At 33.5% G+C, this 19,239-nt stretch overlaps 1 protein-coding gene across 2 annotated transcripts; it reads left to right on the forward strand.

The window, feature by feature from the left end:
* The first annotated feature begins 5,832 nt into the window (after nucleotides 1-5,832).
* Nucleotides 5,833-16,963, forward strand: LOC120087210 (AFG1-like ATPase family protein). 2 transcript variants are annotated; one of them, XM_039044120.2, is made up of 15 exons: nucleotides 5,844-6,121; nucleotides 6,607-6,743; nucleotides 6,857-6,999; nucleotides 7,127-7,272; nucleotides 7,431-7,510; nucleotides 7,665-7,922; nucleotides 8,282-8,392; nucleotides 10,036-10,158; nucleotides 11,152-11,273; nucleotides 11,342-11,411; nucleotides 12,235-12,327; nucleotides 12,595-12,722; nucleotides 13,866-14,007; nucleotides 15,362-15,505; nucleotides 16,725-16,963. In XM_039044120.2, the coding sequence occupies exons 1-14, from the start codon at nucleotides 5,992-5,994 to the stop codon at nucleotides 15,494-15,496; spliced, it is 1,818 nt and encodes a 605-aa protein (XP_038900048.1). In that variant the 5' UTR covers nucleotides 5,844-5,991; the 3' UTR covers nucleotides 15,497-15,505; nucleotides 16,725-16,963. The 2 variants fall into 2 exon arrangements, with proteins under 2 accessions (XP_038900049.1, XP_038900048.1); XM_039044121.2 differs by lacking the exon at nucleotides 16,725-16,963 and having other exon boundaries at nucleotides 5,833-6,121; nucleotides 6,607-6,706; nucleotides 15,362-15,744.
* Nucleotides 16,964-19,239: the final 2,276 nt, after the last annotated feature.

Consider the following 19,239-nt stretch of genomic DNA (forward strand, 5'->3'; position numbering starts at 1 on the left):
GATCGAGTCTTACTTGATTGGGTTCGAGGATCTAATAGTTCGTGAATTGCACTGGTTGTTCATTGTGTTCATGCTCGTGATCGAGTTTACTGGGACGTGACTGGTGTAGATCGAGGGAATACTTAAAGAAGAGATCTTCAAAGGTATGTCACTCAATTCTCGTTGTGTTTAATTGAAAGCATGCTGTAATTTACTCGATGATGCATAACTATGGTTGTATGTTTATAAATGCTTTATTCTTTCACAATGAGTTTGGAACGATCTTGCTTCCGCTCACTGGCTCTCTTGAATAAGAGTTCCTTCAAAATAGTGGTTGACGGCCAAATTCCAAATGAAAGATTTGGGAAAGGTGCAGTTTGTTCTTGGTATTCAGATTTTTAAGGATCGAAAGAAAAAATTGCTGGTCTTGTCTCAAGCATCATACATTGACAAGATGCTTGTCAAGTATTTGATGCAAAACTCCAAGAGAGTTTTGCTACCTTTCAAGCATGGAGTTGCTCTATCTAAGGAACAATGTCTTAAGACACCTTAAGAAGTTGAGGAGATGAGACAGATCCCTTATGCATAAATTGTTGGTAACTTGATGCATGCGATGTTATGTACTAGACCTGACATCTACTATGCAGTAAGGGTAGTTAGTAGATATTAGTCAAATCTAGGATTAGATCATTGAACTACCATTAAAACCATCATCAAGTATCGTTGGAGAACGAGGGACTGCATGCTCGTGTGTGGGTCCAAGGATTTGATCCTTATAAGATACACAAACTCTGATTTTCAGACTGATAAGAATTTCAGAAAATCCACTTCAGGATCAGTGTCTACTCTTAACGGAGGGGTTGTAGTCTGGAGAAGCACCAAGCAAGGGTGCATTGCTGACTCCACCATGGAGGCAGAGTATGTAGCAGCTTGTGAAGCTGCAAAGGAAGCTGTCTGGCTTAGGAAATTCTTGACTGATCTGGAAGTAGTTCCAGACATGTCAAAGTCCATCACCCTTTATTGTGATAATAGTGGTGTTATGGTCAATTCCAGGGTACCCAGAAGTCACAAGCGCGGGAAGCACATAAAGCGAAAGTATCGCCTGATTCGATATATTGTGCATCGAGGGGACGTAATCATCATAGAGATAGCTATGGCGCACAATGTTATCGATCTGTTTACAAATACCTTCACGGCTAAGGTGTTTGAGATTCGTCTAGAGAGTATGAGTCTATAGGATAGGCCACATCTAGTCTAGGGCAAATGGTAGATTTTGTACTGGGCGCGTAATTTCTTGTTTCTGTACTTTTGTAATAGTTTTACTTTTATGATGTACACCCCACCAGCTTTAGGACAAGCGAAAGATTGTTGGATTTGATAGCCTAAATCTTGTGGGTTCTTTAGTTTGTAATTTTAATGCACAAAAAATTACTTATCTAATGAAATAAGAGGTGTTTTATTTGACATTTAGTAGAATTAACACACGAAACCAATAAACTAAGATCCAATGTTATCTTTTAGAACTTAAACATGTATGTGGAGACATACATGTAGATCATGTTTAAGAGATAACCTAAATGGTCTGTAGTTGATGGATAAGAGTAAGTACCTTATCCTGGTGACACTACGAACACTATCCACTTTGTAGTTGTTACAATTGTTGTAAAGTGATACAAATTATCTAATCTTGATCATTCATGTGGAGATATATGAGTGGGGTGTTCTATACAAAGAGTTTATATAAGACTGGACCACGAAATGAATAGTCTCGCTATATAACACCATTGATAAAAGAGACTTACATTTCACCAGGATGACCATAGGTGACTTGACTTGAATCCTAAGTGAATTATGAATTCTTGCTTATGAAGGAAATCCTTTGATTTGCATATGTGAGAGTGACTTGTATAGCCGACTTAATATGCCTTCCATTTTGGAGATTTGTCTGATTGGGAAGCTAGGAACGCAGCTTCACATGAAGGAATTCACTTCTCTATTGTTAGAGTAAGTAGAAAAATTGTTCCCTTAAGGGCTGATTCTAAGGCTTGAACAACGTGACGCCACACCCTCTCCTGATCCGAGAGGGGTTTGATCATGGTTGGACTATGATTTATTGTTCATTAAAGGAATCAGTGGTACTTAAGGAGTTAGATGTAACTATGAAAGCAAAACGAAAATTTTGGCTGAGCTGTACTTACGAGAAATTTGTGAAGGGTCAACGTATCGTTGATTGGTTTAATCCAATGGACATAGAAATATATTTGAAATGCGAAAAGTGCAATTGTCGGTCTTTAGTGGAGTGACCGGCGATTAATAGAAGTTGGTTAATTTAATTAAAGAGTTTAACTAATTAATTAAGCACTATTAGAACTTTAATCTATAGGTCCATAAGGTCCCCTCGGTAGCTCAACTGGGATTAATGAGAATTGAATTAATTTTAGATTAATTTGAATTATTCAAATTAATTGAGAGAATTAATTATATTTGACATAATTAATATAATGTATTTGATACATTATGATATAAAGTTTTATTTGAGAGAAAGTAAATATTTGAATATGCTTCAAATACTAATTATATGAATTTGATTCATATAAAAAACTATAGGTTAGATTTAATATGAAATTTGACTCATATTAAATACTATAGGTTAAATGAGAGAATATCAAACTAGAAGTTATATTATATTTGATATAATATAAACTATGGGCTATATGTTATATTAGATATAATGTATATTATTTAAATGAGATTAAAATATTTTTAAGTTTAATTTTTTAAAATAATTAAAAGGAGGAAGTTATGGAGATAACTTCCCTCCCTTTAATTCTCTCTATCGTGGAAGTGAGGAGTTTTTTTTTTTTTTTTTTTTTTTGGGATATGATGTTCTTCCTCACTTCTCACACACAAGATAATTGAATTATCCCAATTGTTCTCTCTGCAATTTTTTTCTTCTCTCTCAAAATTCTCTTAAATTCCCTCATTGCCCCCAAAATAAAAAGAGAAACCTCCAAAACTCTCTCTACAATTCTCACCCTATAGAGAATACAGAGATTTCCTTGTGGTAATGTTTTTGGGACCATCGTGATTTGAAATTTTCGTGATTGTTGGAGATCGTTGAGTTCGAGACTGAGAGAGGATTACAAAGAGACTTATCTTCAAAGTAAGTAATTCTAAACCCTAAATTCTATTCTAGTTTTGAGTTGTAAAAGCATGTTGTATTTTTTAGAATGCACATCGATTGTTTTCTAAAATAATTCTCACCCTATAACAATATATATTTGTAACTTTCAATAACACTCAAATCTAAAAATCTAAAGAAATTGAGAACTACTTAATCGAAGTATTAAAAAGTGAAAAATATATGTAGCATTGTACATTTGAGGGCCCAATTTAAAATAAATAAACACTCGGAATAATAAAGGGAGAAAAAAAGTTGTGTGAGGGAAAATTCTAGTAGGATAAGATGTGGAATTAATTTTGTTATTTGAGTTAGACTTCTTTTTTCTTTCCATTTTTATTAACTTCAATTTCCTAAAATAGGAATTCTTATTCTTTTGAATTTAGAGTTCAAATCTTTGTACTCTACATGTTGTATTTAAAGAATACTTATATATATATATAACAAAAAGTTTAAGAGTTAAATAAAATTGCCACGTGACACTACATGATTGCACCACTGAGGAGCAAAACATAACTACAAGCCTATAACTAAACCAACCATTAATATTACTCCATCCAAAACTCATCTTTGTACAGCCCACCCCAACGGCACAACAAATAAAAAACTCAAAAATATTTTTTATAACAGTAAAAAGAGTTTGCGATACAACAAACTATAGATAAAAATTTAGTGGGTTGCATAAAGATAAATATATTTTAGGACACAACTAGTTATTTTTCATAAAAAATCCAAGCCTTACAAGACAAACCCTAATAAAGATTGTACAATATATTTCCTTGTAATTTCTAATGGAAGAATGTCTAGTACTCCTTCAATGTATAATTTTTATACTACTATTTATTGAAGACATGAGAGAAATATTTAAGATTGTATAAACCTATGAATTAAAATAATATATCATTTAATGTCGTGACAAGATACGAGTGCATACTCTGCGATACTAAAAATATTTGGGCTTCTAATTAGGGAAATTTGTACGAATAACCCAAAACTGGGCCCAAAATGCCAAATGACCCCAATCTTTAAAAAAATTCCAAATAACCCTATGCTAACGTCAAGTTCGGATGAAATTACCAAAATAAACTCGTGCAAAAGCCCATCTCACTCTCGCTCTTTCGCTTTCATTCTCGGCGACAATCCATTTGCGAACATTCATCGAATAATTTACCAATCGAACAATTTGTGAACATCCACTATAGAACCACACGACACCACAAAATAGGTCTTCTTACTCCTCTCTCTCGCTCTCGTTCTTGCTCTTGTTGAGGAGGAGGGTCACCGTTTCACTAAATCTAGGTATGGAACAGAGGAGGATCGTCAATTTTGTACATATCGGAGGAGGGTCATCGATTTCAACCAGATCTCGTAGAGGAATGAATGGATGAAGATCGTCAGAACCATGGAATGGAGGTCGTGCTCGATTGTCGAGCAAGCGGAAGGGTGGAAATTCATAGGATAGGAAGAAGAAAATCGTATTGAAGCTTGAGAAGAAAAGGAAATCGTGTCAAAGAAAAAGGAAGGAGAAAAGAAAAGGCAAATTTATAGCTTCATTCATTCATCAGTCATTTGACAATTTGGGCCAATTTTTTTGGTTGTACGTGCAAATTTCCCTTATAATTATCCAACGGTGAGATTTCTATACAAAACTAGTTATTTTTCATAAAAAAAATCTAAACCTTACAAGACAAACCCTAATAAAGATTGTACAATGTATTTCCTTGTAATTTCTAATGGAAGAATGTCTAGTACTCCGATGTATAATTTTTATACTACTATTTATTGATTGACATGAGAGAAATATTTAAGAATTGTATAAACCTATGAATTAAAATGATATATCATTTAATGTCGTGACAAGATACAAGTTGCATACTCTGGGATACTAAAAATATTTGGGCTTCTAATTAAGGAAATTTGTACGGATAACCCAAAAATTGGGCTCAAAATGCCAAATGACCCCAATCCTAAAAAAAAAAATTCAAACAACCATATGCTAACGTCAAGTTCAGGTGAAATTACCAAAATAAACTAGCGTATGTGGAAAGCCCATCTCACTCTTGCTCTTTCGCTCTCGTTCTTGACGACAATCCATTTGCGAACATTCATCGAACCATTTACCCATCGAACAATTTGTGAACATCCATCGTAGAACCACACGCCACCACAAAATAGGTTTTCTTATTTTCCTCTCTCGCTCTCTCTCGCTCTCGTTCGTGCTCTTGCTCTTGCTGAGGAATGGAATGAAGGAGGGTCATCGTTTTGCTAGATCTGGGCATGGAATAGAGGAGGATGGTCAATTTTGGTCAGTCGAAGGAGGGTCATCGATTTTGACCCAATTTTGTAGAGGAATGAATGGATGAAGGTGGTCAGAACCATGGAATGAAGGTCATGCTCGGTTGTCGAGCAAGTGGAAGGGTGGAAGTTTGTGGGATAGGAAGAAGAAAATCGCATTGGAGCTTGAGAAGAAAAGGAAATCGTGTCAAAGAAAAATGAAGGAGAAAAGAAAGGCAAATTTGTAGCTTCATTCATTCGTCATTCGTTTGACAATTTGGGCCAATTTTTTTTTGGTCATCCATGCAAATTTCCCTTATAATTATCCAACGGTGAGATTTCTATCCACGTCATCTGCGCGCGGTAAGTACCTTTTTGCCAATATGTGGCTGGTTAGCGGGAAGAACACGTCGTCACTTTCCGTTTTCGTTGCCGTTTTCAGGTACATCAACGATTTGGACTCTCGATTTCGGGAAATTGCAACGTTCTCCTCTTGCAGAAAAACTACACGTTATACTTCGAATCGAAGAAGAAGAAGAAGAAATTGCGATCTGAAGATGAAAAGAGGTCCTTCAACTTCAACAATTTCTTCGCTACTGTCACTGAGGTTCACTCGTCAACAGTCTTCGAAGTTCGGCGCTGATCCGCTTCGTGTTCGATTCCTCTCTTCGTCTACGAAGCCTCCAGGTCTCTCTCACTTTGGCATTCGCTTTTGATATTTGCATATTATAATGTGAAGTATGAAATTAGCACGTAGTGTATGCGTGTGGAAGTTCATTCTCTTGCTTATGCACAGTACTGTATTATTGTTGTGGTTAATGGTTAATGATTTATGAGAGATTGAATTTCTCGCATGATGTGTCGTATTTCTGATCGTGATTTGGTAATTGTTTGATCGCTGATGCTCCTTTAGTTTGATTTCTGTTCGTTATGGTGCGGTCGATTGACGTTTAAGCATTGCATTGATTGATCTCATTTTCTCGGATTCGAACTTGCTGGTTGATTTGTTTAGTTTCCGGATGGAAGGAGGCCGGGTTAGGAAGTGGATAATGTTATAATTAGTTATTTTAGATATGCGAGTTCGTGTGTGATTCATGTTGATAGTGAATAGGCGCTGGATTCCGTAATGCGCAGCTGTATTTCAGACTTTAATATGAAATCCATTCTTTCAGGGCTATTAAATAAGTACAGGCTTCTAGTTGAGCGAGGGGAGCTACAACATGATCCTTTTCAAGAGAGAGTGGCTTCCGAATTGGAGAGTTTGCTTGGAAGGTTGGAGCAATATGAAAAGGATATGGAAGAGTATCATGTACTAATTGGAAATGATAAAACTATGATGATTGAATGTCAGATATGCTTTTATTCTTACAAATAGGTCGAAACCTACTACTAAGGAACTTTTCTGAACTTCTTACTTTTAAGGTAAAACTAGCTAACTGGAAGCAGAATAGGGAGAAGGAGAGGCGCAGACTTCTAATGGAGGAAGCTGAGTCTAAACAACAGGGTAATGTGTGGACATCAGTAAACAAGCGCCGAAGCAAACTTGTTGAAACATTGATGTTTCGGTTAGGCACACTCCTTTCCCCAGTCACCTTACTGAGCTTAAAATCTTCAGCAGCTCCATTTTGGTTTCTGATTGTGATAAACTTTGTAAAATTTAATTTTTGCAAATATTTATTTGTTCTGCCTTAGGAAAAATTCTGAAAATATTGAACCTGGAGTTGGAAAATGGGTTTCATACCTTAACCGAGAGAGGAAGTTGGATTCACTTGTAGGTCGCTGTCCCTCTGCTCCACATGCTCCTAGAGGACTGTACATATATGGCAATGTTGGAAGTGGTAAGTTCTGATGACGATAAAATTTATGTGGCAAGCTTGGATATTAGTTACCACTTCATAAGGATTTAAGCTTATAATCTAACTATCGTTCTGATTTATGCTTGTAATCTTACAATCAACTTAATTCTGATTTGCTGAACTAATTTCTAATAATCTAGGGAAGACTATGCTCATGGATATGTTTTACAATGCTACTGAAGGAATTGTTAAACATCGGCAAAGGTACCATTTCCATGAGGTGAGCGTTTATTCTAGTTTGGAAAATTGAAAACATTGGAACATTCAGTAACAATTTCTTTCCAACCATTGTATTAAGCTTCAACGTTTCAGAGATGCATGCCTCCTTTTTCAGGATTGGAATTGGTCTTCAATTTTACTCTATTGTATGGCAGGCCATGCTTAAAATTAACGAAGATATGCACAACATATGGAAAAATCAAATGAGGGAGAAATCTTCACAATCAAGCATTTCGAGTTGGATTATGAATCTCCCATTTGATACAAAAGTGAAGGAGTGGTTGGCTGCAGAAGAAAAATACAAGCAAGAGGTACAGATGAAAAACATTCTTCCTGCTGTTGCTGATAAATTTCTTGTTGATCAGCAAGCAGGCCAAGTAGGAGCTAGCATTCTTTGCTTCGACGAGATACAGGTAAATGGAAATAAACAAAGGGAAAATTCTGGTTGACATGTTTGCTTCATGATTGTAGTATTCCTGACCCTGTCAAAATAACATATGAATAATAGTGGATCATGCAGTATGGTGTAGAAGTAGAACTATATTTTTTGAAATATGGAGGTTAACCTAGGAAAACTAGAGTTTTGAAAATTTGGAGTGAATTTTGAGGTGTTTATTATGGAGAAGGTTGTTTTTTTGTCACTGATATCTGAAACAAGTTTTGTTCACACACGTTTTGTGTAAGCAAACATTCTGAAATTAGCTACCAATGATTCTGTTCATCCATGATGCTTTATTTGATATGTGTTGTCTTACTTTGCTTTCTCTTTCAGACAGTTGATGTATTTGCTATTGTGGCCTTGTCTGGAATTGTAAGCAGATTGTTAAGTACTGGAACAGTTCTTGTAGCCACCAGCAATCGAGCTCCAAAGGACTTGAATCAGGTACCATTCTAACTGAAATGTTGAACGAGAAGACATAAACTAGCTGGTCGCTGGAATTTTTTTTTCCATGTTATTAATTTTCAAATCTTACTGGCTGGTGAATTCTGGTATTTACATTTTCAATGTAATGATTTGAATGAGTTTTTATGTAGATGAAATTGACTCTTTGATTGAGCCAAGTCTCTGTAAAATATGAATGGTAGATTAAGGGAATGGAAAGATAAACTAGTCAATATTTTTCATCCACATAATCAGTCAACTTTCTTCGTGGTATAGGAAACTGATAATACCCATTGAAACGAACTAGTAAAACTACAGAGAAGGGACATAACTAAACAGAAGAAAGTAATTGAAAAATCAACTTGGCAACAGAACATTAGTACAGCTAAATGAAAATCAAAACAAACAACACCAGCCCTATCAATTAGTTGGGGCCACTAAGGACATTCTTCCCTTTCCTTCAGAGCGAATAACTTAATACTTCTTTTAGTTAAAACAATTCTATTACAAAGAGGAAAAATCATAGAACTCCATTTGGGAGGTACTGTCTCCTCCGACTTGATAAGATGTTTGGGATTGGGATTCATCTGACCTTTCTTTTTAGGATAAGGCATTAACCTGTCCTTGATATACTTTTATTTTTCTTTGATGGGAAACAGAAAGAATTCCATCCTTATGTGCAAAAAAAAAACAAAAAACAAAAAACAAAAAACAAAAACAAAAAGAAAGAAAGAAAGAAAGAAAAATCCCTTCTAATAAAAGCCACTAGTGGTCATCTCCACTCACTAGTGCCAAAATGAATCTCCATCACTAACTGCACCTGCATTACTGCCAGCTGCTACTCCAGTCCTGCTACACAACTGGTGGAAACGTGAAGATCTTCCTTCAGTTCTCTATTTTTCCCTCAAATTTGCAACAATTATGTTTTCTTTTATTCTTTGGTGCTATGTGAGAGGTTTTTCATTTCCTAAAACTTGTAGAAGAGATCCTGACATGACCAACATTCCTCCGAATGCGTCTGTTACATCAAGTTGGAAAAGAATCGATCATCCACTCTAAGATGATAGAATTGATCGTGACTATAGATTTCAGCCTCTTGTCCTCAAGTATTCATGTCTGTTATCTGTAATGTGTTACAATCAATCATCTCAAAATTTGAGATAGCAATTCCTTCTGGGTTTGACTACACATTTCATTGGTTTCTCCAAATTTTGCTTGCCACTTTGAGTTCCTTTATAGTCTGACTGGTTATGTCACCTAAATAATCTGATCCCAAAGTTTGAGGATTGGAAGCTAAAAGATTATTAGATCAACTCTTCTAGGGCAAGTGACTCTGTGAACAACAGAGCGTACTTTGAGGGATCAGCCTCCGATATATATTTTTTAATCAAGATATTCCCATGCAATTAGTACCTTCTTTAAGTGGCCATTTCTTATCCCATTAGAGCTACTAATAGAACTATGGGATATAAACAGTTGTAAACCATAATTAACAAAATGGACACACTGTAGCAGAACATTAGCAGAATGTTAAGGAGAAAATTCATAATAAACCACTTAACCAGTCAAGAAGCAGGTATGCAGTGAACTTGTATATGAAAAATCATCATTTTGACTGAGTCAGACGGATTTTGTTAATCCAGGATGGGATGCAGAAGGAGATCTTCCAAAATTTTGTCATCAAACTGGAGGAGCATTGTGAATTTGTTCTTATTGGCAGTGAGATTGATTACCGGCGCTTTATAGCCCAAAGGTCTTTTGACCAGGTGAGATTATTAACAGTGTAACTAGGTATTCAAGGAAAAACCGCACATACAATTTTGACGTACATGTTGTTGAATGTACATCTTATCCACATGAATATTTCCACCTGAAGCTGTTAGAACAATTGAAATTTTGAAAACTTGTTTGCCTGTCCAACCCAATTTATCTTTAGTTGCTTGTTTAATATTATTTACACAAGGTTATGTTATCATAGTCATGAGTTATAAAGTGCAAGTACTTTAGTTTTGATGATGTGTCTATGACACATCAGAGTTGAATTCCCCGATATATTTTGGATACTTAAATTAGAGTGTTAGATCTTTTATGAGTTTTTAAATCCACTTTGGCACAGACATTATATGAAATATTAGAGGAGGGTAATGAAATTCGAATGATAAACATCTCACTTGTTCTTTAAACTCCGACTCCCGGTTCTCACACACACAAACAAAAAAACCATTTTAACCTTTTAATTATATGGATATATTTGATTCTGAATTTTCTTTTCCTATAAGATACTGAATCGTATATGTTTTTCTATGATCCCAATATGTGTTTTTGTTAATCATGTTGTATGTTTTTTAATATTGTATTTTTAATGTGAATACATAAATTGCAATTCTTCTACATGAAAATCAATTGGTATGCGTAAATATATTATCTTCTTTTCCTATTTTATGAGAAATTGTTGAATTGGTGGGTTCATGACTTATGAGAGGGTGGTCAATGTTTTGTATTGGCTACTGATTACAGGAACTGATGCTTTCTCATCCACTCGTGTTATTCTGATGTTTCTCATTATGATTGGATTGTGGTTGTCCTTACCATTATATTTCATTCTTTTGGGTGACTTTTCAATCTTTAAATTTCTTGAACAATCTTTATCGACATTGGTGCACTGCATCAATGGATTTAACGCTATTCATTTACTGGTTGCTATTTCTTTCCTACAGTGGTCCAGATTTTTATTCATTTATCATTGGATGCTCATGTAGGTGCATTATTTCTGGCCTTTAGATTCCACATCAGTGGGAAAATTTGAAAATATGTGGGTCGAAATCACCAGTCAATTGGGAGGACAAATCACCTCTAAAACTATTCCTGTGATGTTTGGAAGGTATTTACTAAACTTAACTCAAATTTGTTCATTGTGGATGCTTTACCGATTGTATGTATATCAATCAGAAAATTGGAGGTGTCAGAAAACTGCAATGGAGTGGCACGATTTGCATTTGATTTTCTCTGTGGTCAACCGGTATTATGCTTATCTTTGTATGATTGACACAATGGGATACAATTTGGTTCTATGTGCCTTCTTCTGTGCATTTGTAGTGGTGTACAATTGATAGTTAGGACTGTTGTACAGAATGGTGGACAACATGTCTATCAATTGTTAGTATAGTTATTTCTGTGAGGGCATATATAATGTTTCTAGCTTTCCTTTCTCAACGTCGTGATTAATGTTTTACGTGGGAAGTCCACCTTCTTATATTAATTCAAACCTCCTACCCTTTATTAATCGCATGGTCTTGTAGCCTGAGGGAGGAGGAAGTGGTACCAATTACAAAATCTTAAAGACAAGGTCTTGATGAATGCCTTGTAGATCAATGTAAAAGGGGAAAGGTTAGATACCTTTAGAAAACTCCTAAACAAGACAGTTTTATTGATCTGCAATGATGTAACTGATAAAACATGCACATCTTTCCTAGGTTCTTCCAACCTTTTAGTAAAATATGCTCTGATATGTAGGATTATTGGTCCATGGTAATTAGTTGTGGCTTATCAATTTTTCCAGAGCTCTTTATGATTCTGAAAGTTTTGACTTTACAAGGTTTTCTTTATCTCTTGAACCAATGCATTCCTATATAGAGAGAAGACATATTGACTTAGACATTACAACAGAAAAGACTCAAGAACACAAAATACTTCACCGTGCAAAAAGAAATGTTTGAATCATCCTGAATTAAGACTAAAATTCTCTCGTTGTAACTTTCTGGTAGGGGATGGTGACACTTGTATTAGTTCTTTGCTTGTTAAATGTTTCATAATATCACCTTTCTTTTAACTGGTTTCCATAGGTAGGTGCTGCAGATTATATTGCATTAGCCAAAAACTACCACACTGTCTTCATATCCGACATCCCAATGATGAGCATGCGCATTCGTGACAAGGTATGAGCAAGCATTTTTTCAATATACTTTCTGTGATCTTAATGAAGCTTCAAATTTCAATCTGGCAAATCTTACCAGCCTAAGTGGCTAAAAGCAATTTAAGTGTGCATATTGGCAACATTCCCTTGGTAATTTACATGCATATTTAATTGAATATTGCTCTCTCTGGAGCCTGGCCTTCGACACATTTGAAGTGTAACATTGAATATCTTCCACGCTGCCCACCATTTTTACTCATTTTAAACTTAGTGAATTGCCTTTTCTCAGGCCCGGCGGTTCATCACTCTCATTGATGAGCTATACAATCACCATTGCTGCCTATTTTGCTTAGCAGCTACGTCAATTGAGGACTTATTTCAAGGCACTGAAGAGGGTGCTCTTTTCGATTTAGAGAGGTAATTGTTCCTCCTATGTTTGGGTTGAATATTGCTATGATTTGTTTTTTTCTTTTCTTTGTTTCTTTTTGTCTTGTCTTGTTTTGTTTTGTTTTGTTTTTGGAGAAACTATCTGAATGTGAAGGCTGCCATGATGTACCATCTTCAGTTTTAGATGTTTCCATTTTTACGTGAACTTTCCAACTTCAGTTGGAGTACATTGATTTGTCAAGTATGTACTTCAATCAAGATTTCATTTCATGCTCGAGTATGCTTATTTACCTTTGCATTTTTTAAATGAATAACGGCTAGAAGAGTTTGGCAAATGTGTTACATTTGAATAAAAATTTTATTCCGCTCATAAGTAGTCTTCCTTCCCTTTCCGTCCTTTCCTCCAGTATATTTAAAGATTGTTGACACGCGTTCAGGTTTGTAGCCTGTTGACTTTTAGCATTCCTTGCTTCTCCAGGTCCAGCGTTCAAATCTCCTAAAAATAGAAAAAACAGGTTGTTTAGCATGTAATGGTGTTTGCATGCACTAGAGTGTACTAGTTCTAATTAGTATTGTTTCCTATTCTATTCATCTAAGCTAACTACATTCATCAATCAATCCAAAAGTTTAAGTTGATAGAATATGATAAATTTAATATAATATAGACACTCTAACACCCGCTTATAGGCTTGAAAATTTGTTGAAGGTCCAATAAGTGAAATTTAATATTAATTGACGAGGAAATGACTTTATAGGAGGTTTGAACTGAGACACTCCAACTTAGACCCTCCTAATCGGATATGATGTTAAATCACCTATCAATCCAAAAACTTAGCTAATGGGTTATGATAAATTTAGTATTATACCAACACTCTAATAACTATATATCTTTCTAAGCCTTTTGGTGATAGTGTAGAAGACCAAGTGTACTGAGTACCCCCACATCGATTACATGCTGCTTCTGTTCCGAACCTTGACATGAGATAGATTTAAGTTGATATGTAGGTCTTTGATGAGCGTATATGCATATTATTGGATCATTTTGATTCCCTTTCTTAGTAGTAATTGACCCACATCATTCAGTTTATAGACCAACTTTGAAATGGATTCTATCGTTTGAGCATCAATTTAGGCTTTGCAACTATGCTATAAACTTAGTATCTCTGGCTGCAGTTTTCAGTTTGAAACAGAGGCAGAAGGGGGAAAGCTTCGTCGAAATGTCCTAGTGGAAGGCAATGTAGGATCAGTGGGTGCTCCGACTGCAATTGTGTCAATGCTATCTGGTCAAGAAGAGATGTTTGCATTCCGTCGAGCTGTAAGTTTCTTTTGTCTCCTTGGTTTCTATAATGGTATTTGTATGATATGCAAAAAGTGCCTGTACTTATGTCGTTACACTAAGAATACTATGACGAAGCAGGCTTAATTCCGTGGAACCAACAGGTTCTGTTCGTGTTTGGTTTTTCCTCTTAGTTTGAAATTTATGCGTGGGATGCAATTTCAAATATGTTACTATATATTTGCTGTGCTCTAGATTTGGTTGCTTTTGATATTGAAACACGTGGTTTTCATCTCTGTGGTGATTGTTGGGGTTGATGTTATCAGTAATTGCGCCCATTTTTTAAGGTTGATTTTGGGAAGGTTGTGAGGGAGAATGCTAATTCATATTTAGAACTGTGGATACAGACGGTAATTTTGACTCTTTATTGCTTGTTAAGACTATAGAAAGTTCAGTGAAGAAACTCTGGTAGTAAAAGGTGAATTTCTATTTTGGTTGTACTGTAACTTTAGTCCCCAAACTTTGAAATTTGTGTCTATTTGGTTTCTAATAGGTACCAAACTTTAAATCTTGTGTTTAATAGATTCCTAAACTTTTAATTGTGTGTAATAGGTCTCTGATATACTAAAAAAAAAAACTAAAAATCAATTGATCTACTAGATATAAATTTGAATCTTATCTAATCACTTATCTAATCATTTCATAACTTTCAATTTTATGTTTAGTAGATTCATGAATTTTGAAAAATATTGAATAGGTCTTCGACTTATTAGACATGAAATTGAAAATTTAGAGATTTATTGGGGATAGTTGAAAGTTTAAGGATCTATTAGACACGACGAGGACTAAACTTGTAATCTAACCTTCTAATTTGCAATGAAACTGTGATATTTTGTTTTTCTTTTTTCTTTTCACAATGAACGGAAAACAAGTGCACTCCCCTATCACGTTTTGCTGATATTTCCTTTTTAGCTTTTATAGTAACAAAAATGAATATACAACCATCAATGCCCTTTTCCATCCTAATCCTTTGATTTGGAAATCTGGAAGACAGTTTGCCCTGTATACTTTTCTCTGATTATTACCATTTTCTTCTCTGCATCAGTCATCAATTGATTTAATTGTGCTGTAACATCTGTCGTTTTTTATCCCACGAGTCTTGCAAAATTATACATATAAGTTCAAGGGTTAAAATAAAACTTTTAAAAGTTTGGAGGTACTATTAAAACCAACTGCCATAGTTCACGAAACCAACTCCATAGTTCACGAATGCTTTGGTAGTTATATATATAAAGAAAGAGAAGTGGATATATTGATTTGTCATTTACAGGTTAGCTCTTCTATAGGTTGTACAACTTGTGTCCTTGAGTTCTAAGGTTAGTTTCGTGTGTAGGTTTCTCGATTGATTGAGATGCAGACACCGTTGTACTTGGAGGGAGTGCGAAACCTTCATCCATATTTCCAAAGACGAGAACAAGAATCGTCAGTTGATCCAACGGCCGGGCTCCAGTTTCAGGAATCATCTTGACTTTATAAGGTACTCCTCCAATGTTCAAAGTCTCTCTCATGTGGGGATAAAATATATATTTAATTCTCTAGAGCTTACTAGTGTATTGCATCTGAGGCCTGTTATAATATCTGAATAACAGAGTTCAAAATAAAATCACATTAGGTAGTATAATAGAAATTATAGTAACTTAATAAGCTTTAATAATGCTCATTGCCTTTGTTCCCCTCTCTTCCTACCCATTAATAATGTTAATCTTTTCACCTCAAGTTGAAAGATACTTGGTAAGGTTCCTTTTTGTTTGATCTCTATAATTTTACTCGCACATGCACTTTGGGATCCAATGTGACGAATTCTTGAAGTAATTCAATGCGATTTCTGAATGACATGGTTAGAATACATGAAAAATATTATTAGTAGGGTTGTTCGTGAGTTGGGTTGAAGGATTTTTTAAACCAAATCCAATTGTTCGGATTGTTAATTTCTTCAACCCAAATAACCTTTATTAAAAAATGAACCTAATCCAACCTAACCATGAAACATTCAGGTTGAGTTAGTCCAGTTAATTGGGTTATTTATTTCAATTTATGTTCTAAAAAAAAGTAAGATAATACGAAAAAATTTATTTGAATTATTTTCATATATTGAATTAAGATTTAAACATAATTTCATTTTTTCTTTCCAAAGTGCTAAAAAACTATTTTTAGGAGTTATTGAAGAATAAATTATCCAAAATAAAAATAAAACTTAAATAAATATATGCATATATAATTGTATCATAAGTTGAAACATATATATATATATTAAAGTTAACAATAAAATTTGGATTAGTTTGGATTATCTTAGATGAATCCATGAACCAACACAATCTACAAAATTTTCATTTATTTAAATCCAATTTAACTCAAATGAGTTGATAATCCAATCTAAACCACACGGATTAGGTTGGGTTGATCGGTTTTTTCAGATTATTGGATTTTTTTTAACAAAGTCATTTTCTTGGATTTCAATTTGGAAGCTTCTAGACCTCCCAAAGTCCCAACGACACTACTTACGCACATACTGAACTTTTGCTTCTCTTTTCTGAACTGACATCATAAAGTTTCCATTCAATGGTTATAAAACATTTTAGTCCTTGAATTGAATTTTCATATTTGTACCAGTTTAGTTTTTAAAATTTAGTGGGTAAATTTCTTAATGATTGAGTCCATATCATGAAAAGTTAATGAGATTTGTTTCTTATATGTAGATTGATAGATTGATTGAGAATCAAATGTGCGTACCGAATGCAAAGACATAATCGTTGTCTGATAAAAAAATTCGATACCTACTTTTGATAAGATTCTTCATTGTAGGGATTAGATTGTTACAACATTGGTAGTCTACAAATTTGTTACAACATTCATTATTATATACAAATTTGATTGTATATGATCTAAATTGTTACAAGTTTAAATTACGAAAGTTTTGAGATGAGTGTTTTTTTTTTCTCTCTTTTGTGATAATATGTGGGGAAATCTAATCCTATTTATGAAGAAAAACACATGTTTCTAGATTGAATAATTTTTTTTAGTCAGAAGGCCATTTGATCAATGTCATTTTTTTAATAGGTCAACTGGTATATCAAAACTTTCTTAAAGTTGATCTCTCTTTTTGCATAGTCTCAAATAGATATGACCATTGGTTTTCATATTAACTTCTGAACTTCTCTCACAAGATTCCATGGTTGGTAGTTTTGATATAACTATCATGACTGTCCTTTTGAAATAAATTTTCAATTATTACTATTTCGTAAATTACTTTTATTAAGGAACTTTAAGTTGATAAGTTATTGATTCATCAGAGAACTCTTTAGAAGGCATTTCAGTTTTATAGACGGTTAACATCAAAATCATTTTTAGTCCTTGGACTTTAGTTTGTAATGGTTAATTTTGTAACAACCTAGTTCCTAAATTTTACTGTGTAACAATTTAGTTTTTATACTTTCAAATTTATAAAATTTTAGTTTGCATTTTAGAGATGGGTGTGAAGATTTAATGAGATTTCTTATATAAATAAAACTCATTAGACTCAATATTTTTATAAAATACAAAAACTACATAAAATAATAAATATCAACATTAAATTTTGATGAATTTTTTTACGTTAGGGATTGAATTGTTATAAATTTGTAAGTACACGGACTAAATTGTTACATACTAAAATTTAGGAATTAAATTGTTACAAAATTTAAAATACGGAGACTAAATTGTTATGAATCAAAGTTAAGAGACTAAATTGTTATTTTCATGAAAGTTTAGGTCTCGTTTGGTAATCATTTGATTCTTTTTTTAACATTAAGTTTATTTTATTCACATTTTTTACAATGATTTGCATCTTTCTTAACTACAATGGTTGAATTCTTAGTCCAATTCTAAAAACAAAAATAATTTTTTAAAAACTACTTTTTTTTAGTTATCAAAATTTGACTTAGTTTTTTAAATCATTTGTGAAAAGTAGATAACAAATATAAAAAAAAATTGAAGGTGGAAGTAGTGTTTATAAACTTAATTTTTAAAAACAAAAATTAAAAAAACAAAATGATCATTAAACGGAATCTTAGAGATGAGAAGTGTTTTTTAACAATGTCTGACCTAGCAAAGAACTCTCGAGGGAAGGGGAAAAAAAAACTCACGACAATATAATTGTGACATTAATACTTCGGAAAACGTTCTAGTACCTGATTGTATGGATGAAAGAGTACATAGTACGGCATTACTTAACTCAAAAATGAATTAAATACTTTCACAGTTAAGACCTTTCTTTATGAAATTGTATGTTCAAATTTGCTTTCCTACATTAGTTGTACCAAATAGAATAATACAATGCCATGATAATATTGCATAAATCAAAATTGAAATAAATTCTATTCTCGAATCAATAAGGAAACTATGTTATGACATCTTTGAAAAATGATTTTGAAATAGTTAAAATTACTTGTCATTTTCAATAACACTCAAAAAAATCATTCACACTTGTTTGAAAAAAGTGTTTGTTTAAACAAAAAAAGTATGAAAATGTGTTTAAAAGAATAAAATTAAACATTAAATTAAAATCTAGGAAAATTTTCGTAGATAGAAAAATGTCAAAATATTTATAGAAATAGTAAAAAAAGTACTGATAAATCTATCAACGTCTATCACATAATATCAATGATAGACTTCTATCACTATTTATCAGTCTCTATAAAAAAAATATTAAATTTTGTTATTTAGTGTAAATAGTTTTTCTTATTTTTCTATTTTATATGACAAAATTATTGGAAATATTTTTAAATATAGTAAAATGTTATTGTCTATCATTTTCTATTACTGACAGTAACATTTTTCTATATTTATAAATATGTTGACTCATTTTCTTATATTTAAAAATAGTCTAAAATTAAAAATAATAATAAGAAGAAGAAGAAGGAGAACTTATTGAATAGAAAGGAAAATGGTGGATTACAACCCATTCTACCCGACATTTTCATTTATGTGGATTACAAATTTCGGTCTACGATTTTAAATTTATGTAGGGTAAAAATTTAACTTTCAAAATTAGAGAGAACCAACTTTTTTGGTTGGAGAATCCCACATTGAGAAATTTAGTGTTGGAAGTCTCCTTTATGTACTCCAACCTTGTGATTTAGGTTTGGGTCCCAAGGGATTCCTATGTTTTGGAGGGAGTGAGGAGATAGACTAATATGGGTTCAACGGACATCCCACACGCATGCCATTTGCGTT

This window comes from Benincasa hispida, chromosome 9, assembly GCF_027475165.1.
Source record: "Benincasa hispida cultivar pf3 chromosome 9, pf3_genome.v1.1, whole genome shotgun sequence".
Lineage (NCBI taxonomy): Eukaryota > Viridiplantae > Streptophyta > Magnoliopsida > Cucurbitales > Cucurbitaceae > Benincasa > Benincasa hispida.

Coding starts and splice junctions, on each gene's coding strand:
- LOC120087210 (XM_039044120.2), top strand. CDS start 5,992: ATGAAAAGAGGTCCTTCAACTTCAACAATTTCTTCGCTACTGTCACTG. Junction 8,393..10,035: donor CTCCAAAGGACTTGAATCAG/GTACCATTCTAA, acceptor TTGTTAATCCAG/GATGGGATGCAGAAGGAGAT. Junction 12,328..12,594: donor GCATGCGCATTCGTGACAAG/GTATGAGCAAGC, acceptor GCCTTTTCTCAG/GCCCGGCGGTTCATCACTCT.